Source organism: Tyto alba, unplaced genomic scaffold, assembly GCF_018691265.1.
Source record: "Tyto alba isolate M040663 unplaced genomic scaffold, T.alba_DEE_v4.0 Super-Scaffold_17, whole genome shotgun sequence".
Classification (NCBI taxonomy): Eukaryota; Metazoa; Chordata; class Aves; order Strigiformes; family Tytonidae; genus Tyto; species Tyto alba.
In genome coordinates, this window is record NW_024881279.1 from 6,632,363 (window position 1) to 6,644,877 (window position 12,515).

The 12,515-nt window shown below is 47.2% G+C and overlaps 1 protein-coding gene across 6 annotated transcripts in view; it reads right to left on the reverse strand.

Moving 5' to 3' along the window:
• COL23A1 (collagen type XXIII alpha 1 chain) overlaps window positions 1-12,515 on the reverse strand; it is a 192,153-nt gene that overhangs the window by 5,691 nt on the left and 173,947 nt on the right. For 3 of the 6 annotated variants that reach the window (XM_042790119.1, XM_042790118.1, XM_042790115.1), the window contains 18 exons: window positions 12,015-12,131; window positions 11,522-11,557; window positions 10,986-11,012; window positions 10,540-10,566; window positions 9,383-9,427; window positions 8,715-8,777; window positions 7,341-7,385; window positions 6,778-6,855; window positions 5,174-5,227; window positions 4,351-4,395; window positions 3,763-3,852; window positions 3,337-3,408; window positions 2,573-2,614; window positions 1,642-1,668; window positions 1,137-1,208; window positions 997-1,050; window positions 705-731; window positions 158-211 (listed from right to left, as the gene is read on the reverse strand). In XM_042790119.1, the coding sequence (XP_042646053.1) occupies window positions 158-211; window positions 705-731; window positions 997-1,050; window positions 1,137-1,208; window positions 1,642-1,668; window positions 2,573-2,614; window positions 3,337-3,408; window positions 3,763-3,852; window positions 4,351-4,395; window positions 5,174-5,227; window positions 6,778-6,855; window positions 7,341-7,385; window positions 8,715-8,777; window positions 9,383-9,427; window positions 10,540-10,566; window positions 10,986-11,012; window positions 11,522-11,557; window positions 12,015-12,131 (975 nt within the window). The remainder of the gene's footprint in view (window positions 1-157; window positions 212-704; window positions 732-996; window positions 1,051-1,136; window positions 1,209-1,641; window positions 1,669-2,572; window positions 2,615-3,336; window positions 3,409-3,762; window positions 3,853-4,350; window positions 4,396-5,173; window positions 5,228-6,777; window positions 6,856-7,340; window positions 7,386-8,714; window positions 8,778-9,382; window positions 9,428-10,539; window positions 10,567-10,985; window positions 11,013-11,521; window positions 11,558-12,014; window positions 12,132-12,515) is intronic. The other 3 variants (XM_042790121.1, XM_042790122.1, XM_042790120.1) reach the window with 2 other exon arrangements.

The following is a 12,515-nucleotide window of genomic DNA, read 5'->3' on the forward strand; positions in this document are numbered from 1 at the left end:
ATGCAAATACTTGTGCCACAGCAAAGGCCTTACAGCAGTGACCTGAGAAACTGCCAGGCTGGAGAGGGAGCCAGCACCCAGGGCAAGCATCGCTGCTTGCCAAAAAGAGCAGCCAGTCCTGCCCCCACAAGCATCTCTACAGCCATAACCCACTTACCTTCTCGCCTCTTTCACTTCTCTCTCCTTTCTCTCCTCTGAGACCTGGGAAACCCTATCACAACCATTTTTAGGTGTGGGGGAAAAAAAAAAGATTTGTAATTTAGTGCGCGAACATCCTCAGTTCAACATAAACAATCTCCAGCAATCACCCATCCTCCCATGGTGAAGAATAAAACATTTTCTTCCTGTTAACTTGGTATGTCAACAATTTCTTGGGAAAGCTAGTGCTTCACCATACCCCAGTAACATTAGCTATGAGAGATCTGTGTTTCACTGAATCCAATACAAATATTCTCAATTGCAAAGGGAAACCCCAGCAGCATCTTTAGCTGAGCAGTTACCGCTGTGCAGTGGAGGTAGTCTGGCAGCTGGCCTGAATTGAGCCCATTCCTACAGACATCGTTCCATAGGCACTGTGTTTAAGGGACAGTAGTCTAATACAGTGTTAGTTACATATTTTTCCTACAATGTCTAGCAATCTGATGGCCTTTACTTGCATGTTGTTCGTGTTTCTACATATCACGATTCATGTTTTCCATACTCACGTCCAATCCTGGCTCCCCCGACTTTCCCTGCAGTTGTAAAAATAAAAAAGACATGCCATATTGAGTTTGGTGTTGCAGGAAAACTTACATCCAGTTAGTGAAATATGGTAGCAAGAGCATGGGCTCACCCCACAGCCCCTGGGGTTCGAGGGGAGCTCCTTGCCACGCATCGGGATAGTGCCGGTAAGCCCAGCTCTGCAGTTCTGGCTGGACCCACTGTGGCAGGATTTTACAGCCCCTATTTTAGGATTACACCACAACATCGCCACTCCTTCCCCACACTGATGATTACCTTCTCTCCTTTGGTACCGGGTAAACCGATGAGCCCTGGAGGACCCGGGAGACCCTTAAAGAAAAAAAGAAACAAGGCACTGGGATAGTTGCTCTAAGTTCTGTCGACGGCCAGAAATTTGACATGGGAAAACGACTCACAGCAGGTCCCGTGTCGCCGTGGTCCCCCTTCTCACCGCTGTCACCTTTTTCTCCCTTGGCACCATCCAAGCCCTGCATAAATGAAACAGCATCAATCGAGGAGACCTGGCAGCTCTGCCCAGGAAGGACAGCCACGCCGCACATCCACCGCACATCTCTGCCATGCTTACACCCACCCTGTCCTTAATGTTTTCCTCTTAACCAGACCATGTAAGAAAATAGTTGAAAATGCAGGTTTAAGCCTGTGGGTTTGGAAACCCTGATTTGCATGTGCCACTGGCCCTCAGGACTCCGTGTTGGAGGAGGATTTAAGATTGTAAATATGTTTGGAAGGAAAAATGGCTTGTTTTCCAAAACGCCAACTGCTGAACAGCACAACCAAGGGATGTGTTGTCACAAACAGTGAGAAAAAAATAATTCCCCAGAGCTGACAGGCCTTTGTGAGCTTGTAAATAATGCACTGGCAGCCTGGAAACAGTGGGTGACATTTAATTTATTGACTTACTTTAGGCCCCTGGATTCCTGGAGGACCCTGCGAGAAAGACAATGGTGCATTTGAAAAAAGAGAATTTAAAAACAAACCCTGAAGTTTGCTTCCTAAATACTTCCTTGCTCAAATTATGGGCTGACAGTGGCCAACTATTTCTTTTCAAGACAGGTGGCAGTTTATTTGGTTCTCCGATGTCAAATCGGGGGGAAGAGGAACCGAAAAGGATCGCTTTGCCTAACTTGCAACAATAAAGCTCTGCGACCGGAGCCTTGGGGAGCGAGTACTGCAAGAGCTTTGCTGAGGCAAGTGACAGCAAGCTCTGGAGGGCAGCGCCCCGCCACCACTGCCCTCCCAGCCCAGACAGGGCTGGGGACACTTCCCGGGTTATGAACGCTGCCTGGAAAGCTGCCCGGTTTTGAAGTGCAGTGTCTCAAGGTGCACCTTGGCCACATCAGAGGCATCCTGACCTTCCTGATGCCCTTGAGAGCTCCCTTGGCCTTTTGGAGCATCGTAGGTACTAAGCACCTTAGATACCCCCGTTAAAAATGCTCCGCCTGTTCATCACCGCCCACTCCTCTCCTACCTTTGACAGCAAAAAACCCCTCTTTCACCTTTGATGGCAAAAATTTATCAACTTGGGCAAATTTGTGGGAATACAAACACTATCACGGTGGGAACAGGTTTTTCCATCCCACAAAATTTTATCTTTTCCCCACCTCAAGGAACAATTTAGGTATTTGCAAAACACGCGAGAAATGCTAATACTCTTTCTTAAATCGGGTGCTTCCATCTCTCCAAAGACAGCACCCGGAGCTGTAGTTCTTCCCTGATTTTTTTCACAGATTCACAGCAGCCCACAATGATTAAGCAGAGCAAACCACCCTCATCCTTAACTAATTCCATGCAGTAACAAGTCTGCACTACAAGCCGCTTTTCAGAGTCCTACCATAGGGCCGGGTAATCCTGGGGGTCCGGGCTCAGGTATGATCTGCAGAAGGGAATTAAACAGCACATTAATGGGGCTGGACACAGAGAGAGGACAGTTTGGGAACAGAAACCTCACATGCCCCAGAATCATGATTTAATGCCCTCTGATTGAATAGCTTTAATCAAAATATCTGCTAATCAAAGAGTTGCTTGTAGGATTTATAAATAAATGAATCTTAATAAGTACATGAATCAAGCTAGCCTCTGAAATGAGAGGCATGACCCATGCTACTCAGTGTATTTGCCAGTTGCAAAATGGGTGTAATGGAAAACGATGCAAATTTCTGCACAGATAAGAGGAAACCAGCCTTTTTCATTAAAAAAAAAATCCAGAAAAACAGAACAAAATTAAAGCTCTCATTAATAAAAAACTAGCAACAATGATCACTTTTTTTTTTTTATGCAAAAGATAGGGAAAGAAGGACACAGAAATCCTATAGAACAGCAAAGAGCCTAATATGTTTTTAGAACAAAACATAATTAATTATAAAAGCAGCATGGAATGTCTCAACCATCAATGCAAAGTCTAAAGTAACTTTGTCATGACAAGTGTGCAAATTGTTCTGCCCTAACAAATAAACCCCAGAAGTTCTTGCAGAAAACAGTTAGGCTTTGGTCCCCTCTGCTACGTGGCTGGATACGGAACCAGCAGCTCCAGCCTGCACACCCTCATTTCGCCTGACCCTGTGTCGTGGAAGGGGCTTTATGTTGCCAAGATCTTACATGATTATTCTGCAAACACGGTGACCCAGTGTCTCCTTTTTCTCCTTTGTCTCCTTTTGGCCCTTCTGCTCCCTAAAAGATAAAAATGTAATGCTGATGTGCATCTTCCAGAGAAGCAAAAACAAGAGAAGAAAAATAGATTTGTCTTCCTCTAAACTCCAGCCTTGGCTCAAGCAAAGCTCATGTTTATTCCCAGGGGACTTTGAGAAAAATATCTTCTCCTTGCTACCAGCTAAGATCACCTTCTGAATAAGCTGTTATCACCATCATTAGCAAGGAAATTCAAAGCTCGTGCATCCTCCAATAATGCAGTGTGGACAGGCCATTGCTTAAATCAGCAAACCTGGCCATATTCTGAGCATTTGCAGAAATCAATACATTAAAGAACCAAGCAGCAGATGTAAAGGGTCAGAAAGAGGGACGTACCGGTGGACCCGCTAAGCCCATTTCTCCCGTCTCTCCTTTCTGTCCTGCGATCCCTGTGCTGCCCTGGTCACCCTTTGCTCCTTTGGGACCCTGGAAGTTTACAGAAAACAACTTGCTTAAGAGAAAACTGTTAACCCCCACACACCCCAAGAGCCATTTCTGCCTTTCCGCTGTTTCTCTTCATATTGTAGCACAAGCTTACAAAAACATGTTTGAACATAAAAACTTACACATGCCAATTTTGTGGGCGCAACAGAACTTGGCTGGGCCGTAGCAGGGATTGCAGTCATTTAGGGTTGGGAAGGTTTATGACAAAATTTGAGATAATGTCTGATGAACCACTCATAAAAGGAGCCCCTTTAACTCGGCAGACATGGCCGTGAGCAGCATCTGCATGCTCATGGCTGAGCGTGGGGCCATAGGCAAAGGGTGATTAATTCAGGGAGATGCAGCTGAACATTACGGCACAGCGCTTGTTCCTTCAGGCTGAGATTTGCTTTTCACAGCAACAGCTCGCACAGACACACAAGTGAAGTTTTTAACTCGGCTCCTGCAAGGTCTCTCTTGATCCGGCCATGCCCCACATACCTTTTCACCATCCAGTCCAGGTGGACCCGGCAAGCCCAGCTCTCCCTGAAGCGACATAAAGAGGAGCCCATGGTAAATTAAATCAGGAAATAATATTGGGAAAGCATTTTGCAAGGATACAGGTTATTCGTGTGTACCACCTGTGGTTACGGGTTTGCCATTGCCAGGCTCAAGAGCAGCAGCAAGGAGGTTTCAGTGATGTGCCAGCCATTACTGACTCATCTAAAATTGGGTGACAAGGAGACCTCAAGAGGCACCAAAATCCTGCCCCATCTCGTTCTGCCGAGAGACACTTTTCTGTAGGTTAAATTCTTACAGAAACTACAGCTGACTGTAGGCTACTGGGTATTTCTCGGGAAGCGGGAGGACGGAGCAGTCCCGCTCGGACACGGAGTGGGGGCAGCAAGAGGCACACGGGGAGGGTGGGGTGGAGGGTGGCTCGGCACAGCTTTTGGGACTGCCGGCCCCCCTGCACAACTGCTGCTCCCATTTGCATCCGCCGCCTGCCACACGCAATGAGGAACTCTCGGAGGGGCTGGGATTTCACCTGTCAGGTATGGGATTAGGAGCAGATTTGTTTCTGGGACAGCATCCTTCAGAAGAGGCTGGAGACCAGAGACAGGTCAACAAAACCTTGACTTTCATATGAAGACCTCCTTTTTCAGCCTGAGAAAGCATTAAATAGCATTTCCTTTACCATGTGTAGTCTCGAGCCTCACAGCCTGCCTTATTTTGGCTTGGGAGACGCTTGCTACATGGAGAGCTGCTAATGACCATGTCGCTCTCTAGGAAACACCATCTGCATGGCAGAGGTGGGGCTCACCTTGGGACCTGGAGCGCCTTGGGGGCCTGGTGGCCCTGGGGGACCCGGCGAACCCTGAAACACAGCAAACAAACCAGGCACAAGCATGACTAATATGAGTATGGCACAACACCCTCATGCTGCTGGGGATGAGCTGGGAGCAGCTCCCAACCGCGATCTACAGCAGCCACTCGTGTGCCCGGGGTTGCCCAAACACCACGATGAGCTCAGCCGACACAAAGTGATGCGAAGGCCCCTCCAGCACAGGGAATGTTCAGGCAAAATAAAACAGAGCTGGCGCTAGCTGGGAGTAGAGGTGCAGCAGTGTGTGTGTGAAGAGGCAAAATGCCTTTTGCCAGAGGTGTGACCCCAAATCTGGTGGTTTCTTTTTGCATTCTCCCCACTCCAGCAAGCCGGCTTGGGGAGAAGCATCCTGCTGAAAACAGTGACAATCAGGTGAGGAGGTGCAAATAAAGAGGGGAGACGGCAGGGTTTGTGTGAGCACTAACAGCAGGAAATCCTTGCACACTTAAATAAGCTATTTTTCCTGGGCCCTGCTGGGTGCAGAGATCATGAACCGCCTTGAGATGACCAAATATTTCACAACTTGCAAATTATCTCAACAGCAAAACTCATGGTCTTGCAGAGCTGAGAACCAAAACCGTATTATATTCTCAAGCACCTTTTTCCATGAGTGCATGCTCAAATGCTATTACATTTAATCACTCTGGAAGCTGTGGGAAGCCACCCCTTTCCAAAGCCCTGTCCATGGGGCAGGTCAGTGCACAAACACCGAAAGCAGCTGATAAGCAGGAAAATGACAAAGTTAGCAAGGTTCAATGACGTGCCCCTCGGCAATCTCCGCATGCAGCACACGGGACAAGGTTTGGGCCCAACAGATGAAGCCTCCAGACATTTAATGGAGCCCCTCCAACCACTGCACTCCACCAACTCCACTCACAAAGCTGCATGCCGTGCAGACATCTGGCAAACGGTAATTACCATCACTTTGTGTATCCCTGCAGCCTGTTATAAAACAATTAGGATGGTCCTCAAATGTGTCTGTAATTAAGGATTTATTCTATTTGGCTTCTTTTATCTTAATGAAAATGGCAGGGCACTGCTGGGTTGGGCAGGTTAGGGCTTGGGCACCGTTTTCCTTCCTCCCGCACCCCGACTGCTGCTTGCAGAGAAAACGGCTCCAGAGGATGTGCAGTGAAAACCGCGGCTCCGCACCGTGCCGTGGGAATAACGCCCCGCGGCCAGCAGTGTTTAACCTGTAGTTTGGCTGCTCACACTCGTTGCATCAGCTGTTTCTATGTTAAGGGCTGCACCAGGTTGCTTTTACCTGCGGAATATTAACTCACGGCTGGATCCCACAAGCCTGGTACCCACCTTGAATTCCCAGCCTTGAGTTTTGCCACTGTTTTTGCGGGTACATCCTAAATATCCTCAGCTCCCAGAGCTCTTCTCTCCTGGCGAGCTCTGTGATGAGACTGAGATCTCGGGAAGGAGAGGTAGGACAGGGACAGACACGGTGCCACGTCACCATGGCTGAGCTCAGCAGTTTTTCAGTCCTTTCCCATTGACCCACACAATCAGTGTGGCCTTGGTGCGGGGCTTACCTTGAGTGCATCCAGGATTCGGCCGTCATAGTCGATCACCACAGTGTCACCCTGTTCCCCTTTCAGGCCGGGGGGACCCTGCAACCAGGGACAAATCCTATTTAGCTTTTGCAGCATCTGAGAAGCATGTGGTATGAAAGCAAAGACCTGACACCCAGGGGTTTGGGGATTATCACCTTACAAACACCATCAATTTAATCAATTCCTAGACTGACAGCTGTAACTGTCACCCAACCAAACCCCAAAAGGGCCTAAATTTGTGTAACAGAGAAGCGCCTAGAAATCCTCACTTGATTATGCTGTTTCACAGCTTCCCTCTTGCAAAAAAAGGGTCACAGGATGGTCATGCTGATAAAATTAGACTTGACTGCATTTCCCAGAGCTATCTCCTGTGGCAGCAATCGGTACCTACATAATGACTTGTTTAAATATGCACCATCTCTATTTTCTGATCCCGAGGTGATTCAACCACATACTAAGCAGAAAGAAGTAGTGGGGAACAGCTCAGGTCAAGGCAAATACACTACTCCAAACTGAAAAAGCAAAACCCTGAGCATCCATACCCGAGGTCCAATGGAGCCAATTCCTCCCTTCTCGCCAGGTTCACCCTGAAAAATCAAAATCACATTTTTGGTTCAAAGAGACCAAGGAAAATACAGGATATTTATCTTAAAAATGCTCTAACTACACGAGATGCCAAGTTGTTTTAGATTAAGAAAAAGTATGGCACCAATGAGGAGCTGCTTCTCCTAGCAAAAAGATAGATTTGACTTCAGAGCAAATATATTTTGCAAAAAATAATGTCGGCGTGAGCTAGTTGCCAGTAAGAAAATGTCTCATCACCGAGGGAGCGGAGCGGCCCGCTCGGGGCTGAGCTCCCCATAGCGGCGATGTGCCGTGCCGCTCTCCGGCTCCGCGCTCTGCTCCGGGCGTGCCAAGCGCCAGCTCTTGCTGCTGAAGTGGCTCTCTCTTTGCTTTAGGCTGAATTTTGTGTGTGGAAAATTACAGCCAACATATTTAAACCATTTTCGAGGGCGAGTTTAAGAAAAGGCTGTGTCAAATTTTTCCTACTTTCCCTTCCCTCCCCCCTGGCTTTTTTTTTTTTTTTTTTTGAAAGTTGGGAGATTTTGGAAAGCTGTAGCACACTCCCAGCAGTGATATGAAATTCAGTTCAGGATTCAAAAAAACATACGTTTTGCCATACCCTGGAAATCTATTTGGTGGCCAAAACAAAGCCCTCCAAAAAGTAAAAAAAAAAAATTATATAAGCGCAAAGACTGTCCATAGGAAAACTCAGTTCAGCAGATCCCAGGAGGGAAAAGCCAGCACTGCTACTACAGTTTTAGAAAAAAAAGAAAATGGCTTAAGGGTCACCTGAGCCTATGTTTCTTCATCGTATACAGTTTCTAGCTAAACAAGGAGCCACGGCTGTTTCATATAGAAAACACGACTGGATACAGAACCTACGAAATAAGAAGCAGCTGAGCGGGGAAATAACAACCCATGAACGCTGTCCGGGTCTCATCATCACCACTTAACATATCAAGAATGTCTTATTGCATTTCTTGGCAGTTATGAAGGTCAGTGGAACAGGACGGCACACAAGTGCTCTGGGCTTTGAAGCGATACCGCTGCCGTCAATACATCAGATCAAAATGTGATCAGAGGTTTAGCTCTCTTGGGGAAAAAGAGGCAATTCAATGAACAACCTGCAAGGAGACTAATTTTAAAAAATCTTATAGGGATCTCTGCTGGAATCCAGCTTTCATTAAATCACCAGGAAAAGGTAAAATACTTCTCAACATCCCTCTGTTTTGTTTCAGTTTGGGCATTTTATGAGCCTTTTAGAAGGCAAAGGCCTAAAACACCTACTCAGCTAAAACCCTGTGCCTCAAGAGCGCTGTGCCCAGCCTCCCAGCTAATGGCCTTTTATTTACCTTGGGTCCTGGCAAGCCATCTGTGCCGTTCTCTCCCTTGGGACCTATGCTTCCTTTTTCTCCCTGAAAGCATGACAATTTAGACAAATGCTATACGGGTAGGATGGAAAGCAGGTTTCTTTAGGTTAGAATTTTCTTGCTTTATCTTTAATTTTACATACATGAGTGAGCAAAGCTCTGTTTTTAACCTGAAATATGTCACGTTGCCTAGGTGCAAAAGGGCAGTATTTGAGATAAAAATGAAGCTTTCAGGCTTAACAGTTTGGGTGGCGTGTTCAGCCACAAAGTTAGCCCAAAAACCACAGGAGAGCCCAGCTGCACCCTGATCTGGGCAGTGCAAACCCATATCCTGAATCCCAGCTCTGCACCATCCCCAGCAACATTCCCCAATTTACTTCTGCAAGAGGAGTCTCTAAACAGCAATTCTCTGCCATAGTCAACAAGCTGCATTTGCAAACTTCTGGGTAGAGCTACTGTGGCAGAGGGGTGGGTTATGCTTCTCTTCCTCTCTCTTTTTTTTTTTTTTTTTTTTTTTTTTTTGTTCTTTTTCCATGTCAGAGGAGAAATGTGCTTCTCAACGTGCCCCAACTACAATACTGTGCCAAGAAACCAGATACCAAAAGATGCTGCCAAGCACATACATTAGATGGGCACAGAGCAGAACATACCTTAGGGCCCATAAGTCCTGGTTGCCCAGGGATCCCATCATCACCCTGATGAAAGAAAATACAGAATGTAAAATACAGAGAGCTTGTACACACTTATCATTAGGATCCAACATATCATTTGACCCCACTGAGTGTTGCACAGACCTCAGACCCACTCAGGTTTGAAAGAGCCCAGGAAGCTCCAGTGTGGTCCCCTGCTCCCACCCAGCTCTGCCTCTGCCTCCCCTGCTCCTGGGAAAGGTGGACAGGCATCTCCCTGAATTAGCCTACAGCAGGCGCTGGGGAAGGTGCTCTCCCACCTTTAAAAGAAATTAGATATTTAATCCATTTAGGTTTTTTGGGTCCCAAAGACCTCCTGCAAGCTGCCACCCATCCTCATAGACTCCATCACAAGTCACCAGTGTGCCCATCTGCTGGGAGGAGATCTTGTTTCACTTGTCATTCCTCGTTGTTCAGCGCTTCGTAGGCGCTGAATAGGTTCATTATGAAAATTTTTTAAGTCAAATTCTGGCCTGAAAAAAACCCATGGCTATGTCTGTTTTGGGGCAAAGCAGTAAGAGGGAAAGGCTGGGTCCTGTCAGTGCTTTGGCTTTAGCTAAAGCCAATGATTTATCCGCTACTTGGTGGCACCACCAAAAGAAAACATGGGGAGCTCAGACACGTGAATCTCCCGCAGTCTTCAATGCCCGACACAAGCAGTGTGCCTGTCCTTAAGGGAGGGAGCAATCCCCACGAGACCGAGGTGCTGTGCAGTGACGTCCGTCCCAGGAACCTCAAACCCATCCCAAGGGCCCCTGGGCAGAAAGAAGCCTCCAGGCGCTTCTCGATTCAGCTTAAATTATTGCAGCGAAAGGGCTCAAGACCTACTGCTTTGTTTGGCATTTGCTAATTTATTCTTTGTCTATTGGGAAGATGTGATTGCAGCTTCTGGCTTGCTTGTGGAAATGAAAACCAGGCTGCAGTCACAGCTGTGGCCATGCTCTGGGGTCGCATGGGCAAGAAATGCCAGGGAGCACAAGGAAGGGCTTGGTATGGACAGCCATCACCATGGCTTCTTCATCCTTCAAACCTCTGGCAACGGTTTCCCTAGCTGAGCACTGAGCAAAGCAAAGAGAAAAAAAAAAAAAAAAAAGAAAATCACCAAATCACCATTTTACCTTTTTCCCTTGGATGCCAGGCTCACCCTTCAACAGCAGAGGAGAAAGTAGTTTAGGGACATAACAAAAAATAAGAACAATTGTATGGATAGTCAAAATTAATTGTAAAATTAAAATACTTGGCTCACGTTGATCATTTTTACTCCCGTCAAAATGCAAGAAAGCACATTCCCACAGAACACCAGCTTCCAGTCCCCCATGGCTCCCTCCACCCCCACTTCAAAGTTTTAACATGGGCAATGGTTGTAACACTGAGTAGACAAATTCACACATTTGCACCTCCAAGTCAATGGCTAATGCGAAACCTTAGAAATTTTGTATCTGATACGTATAGATGAGTGCAAGTGCAATGCAAAATACATATATTCATCTCCACTCCCCTTACGCAGCAATATTTCAAGAATTTGTGTTAAAATTAGACAGATACGAAATTACTTATCACCCACCTTTGGTCCTGGAGGTCCCCTGACACCCTGTTGAATGTAAGAGTAGATGGTGTACTTGTTTGACAGTAGAGTACAACAGGATAAAAACATTTCCAAGGGTACTTTAATTCCCATGAGAAAAAAAATGACACAGATGCCAGCTTCTCCTCTTCCCTTACAAATACAGCTGTAAGTTCTCTGTGCTCCCGGTAAATAATAAATATTCTTCTATGGTTTGTGTATTTTATGTATAAGCAGCACCTTTTTATCCAACCTAGACCTTAGTTGGTCAGAGTTACAATGCCAGGAGGCTTCAGAGGCGCAGAAGTGGGGACACAGGAGCAGCACATCGCTCCAGAGGAGCCAAGGAAACAACGACTGACCTCTCGGCTCCCCAGGGCACAGGTACCCTGGGACAAACATCCATTTTAGGGCATCTATCATTTCCCACGGGATTTTTTTGGCCTCCATAAGCAACAACACAAAACCACTTGCTGCAACGATCTGAAGGGTGATGTAAAGTGTGGGGGGCACGGATGCTGCTGGGCAATACTAACCACGAGGCCGTCCTCTCCCGGCTCGCCTTTGAAACCCTGTAAAAATAAAAATGCCAACATTGAAATTATTACCTCTCATTTTCCAAAATGCTCAGCGATAATTAGAATGTTCAACAGCATTGAATTTTAGCCTATTTTTTTATTAAATAAATTGCCAATGATCTAGATATTTGCAACAGGTCATCTGAAGGCTACAGATGAGGGAAGAGAACTCCTCTGGGCCCTCTGAGGTACAACCAGCACACACAAATTCTTGCTCCAGGACCAGCTGTTTGCTCCAAAACTGAAGATGGAAGGTCCCCTGCTGCTCCCGTGGCCCCAAGCCCCAAAGCTTTGCTGTATGAGCAGTGATCAGGGCCCAACTGCTGGCTCAGGCTGGGGACCCAGTGGATGGGGTGGCAGCACTGGGAAAGGAGACACCCCTTCACCCTCCTCTCCCTCTCTGGGGTGGGAACTGCCCGACATGTGCTCGCTGTGCATCTCCCGTCCTTACAGGGGGGCCTGAAGGTCCTCTTGGGCCATCTTTTCCCGTGTCACCAGGAGGCCCCCGGGCACCTGGGGGTCCTGGTGGACCAGGGGGGCCAGTGGCTCCATCTCGACCTTGATCGCCCTGGAAGAAGTTCACACAGACATGGTGAGATGAAGTGATGTTGGCAAGCGGTGGCCGTGGGGTGCCCACAACACATGCACTGCATCCCTGGGCCATCAGCATCCTGGCCTTCACTGTCCTAATAAAATTTAATTACAGCTGCCAGTTGGGGAGGCTGGGAGCTCAAGGCTGCTTCACGCCCCTTGGGTCTGGTTCTTTAACCAGGATTTTGCTCAATGCCTTCCAGTGAGGTTTTATCTCATTAAGCCCTTGCTCAGCAACTGTCTGCATGGATAACACCAGTTCAACAGTACCCAGAAATAACCCAGACCCAGCAGCATGCTGGCACAGAGCATGCACACACTTCCATAGCTTAGTGGACCACAACAAAAAACCCACAAAAAA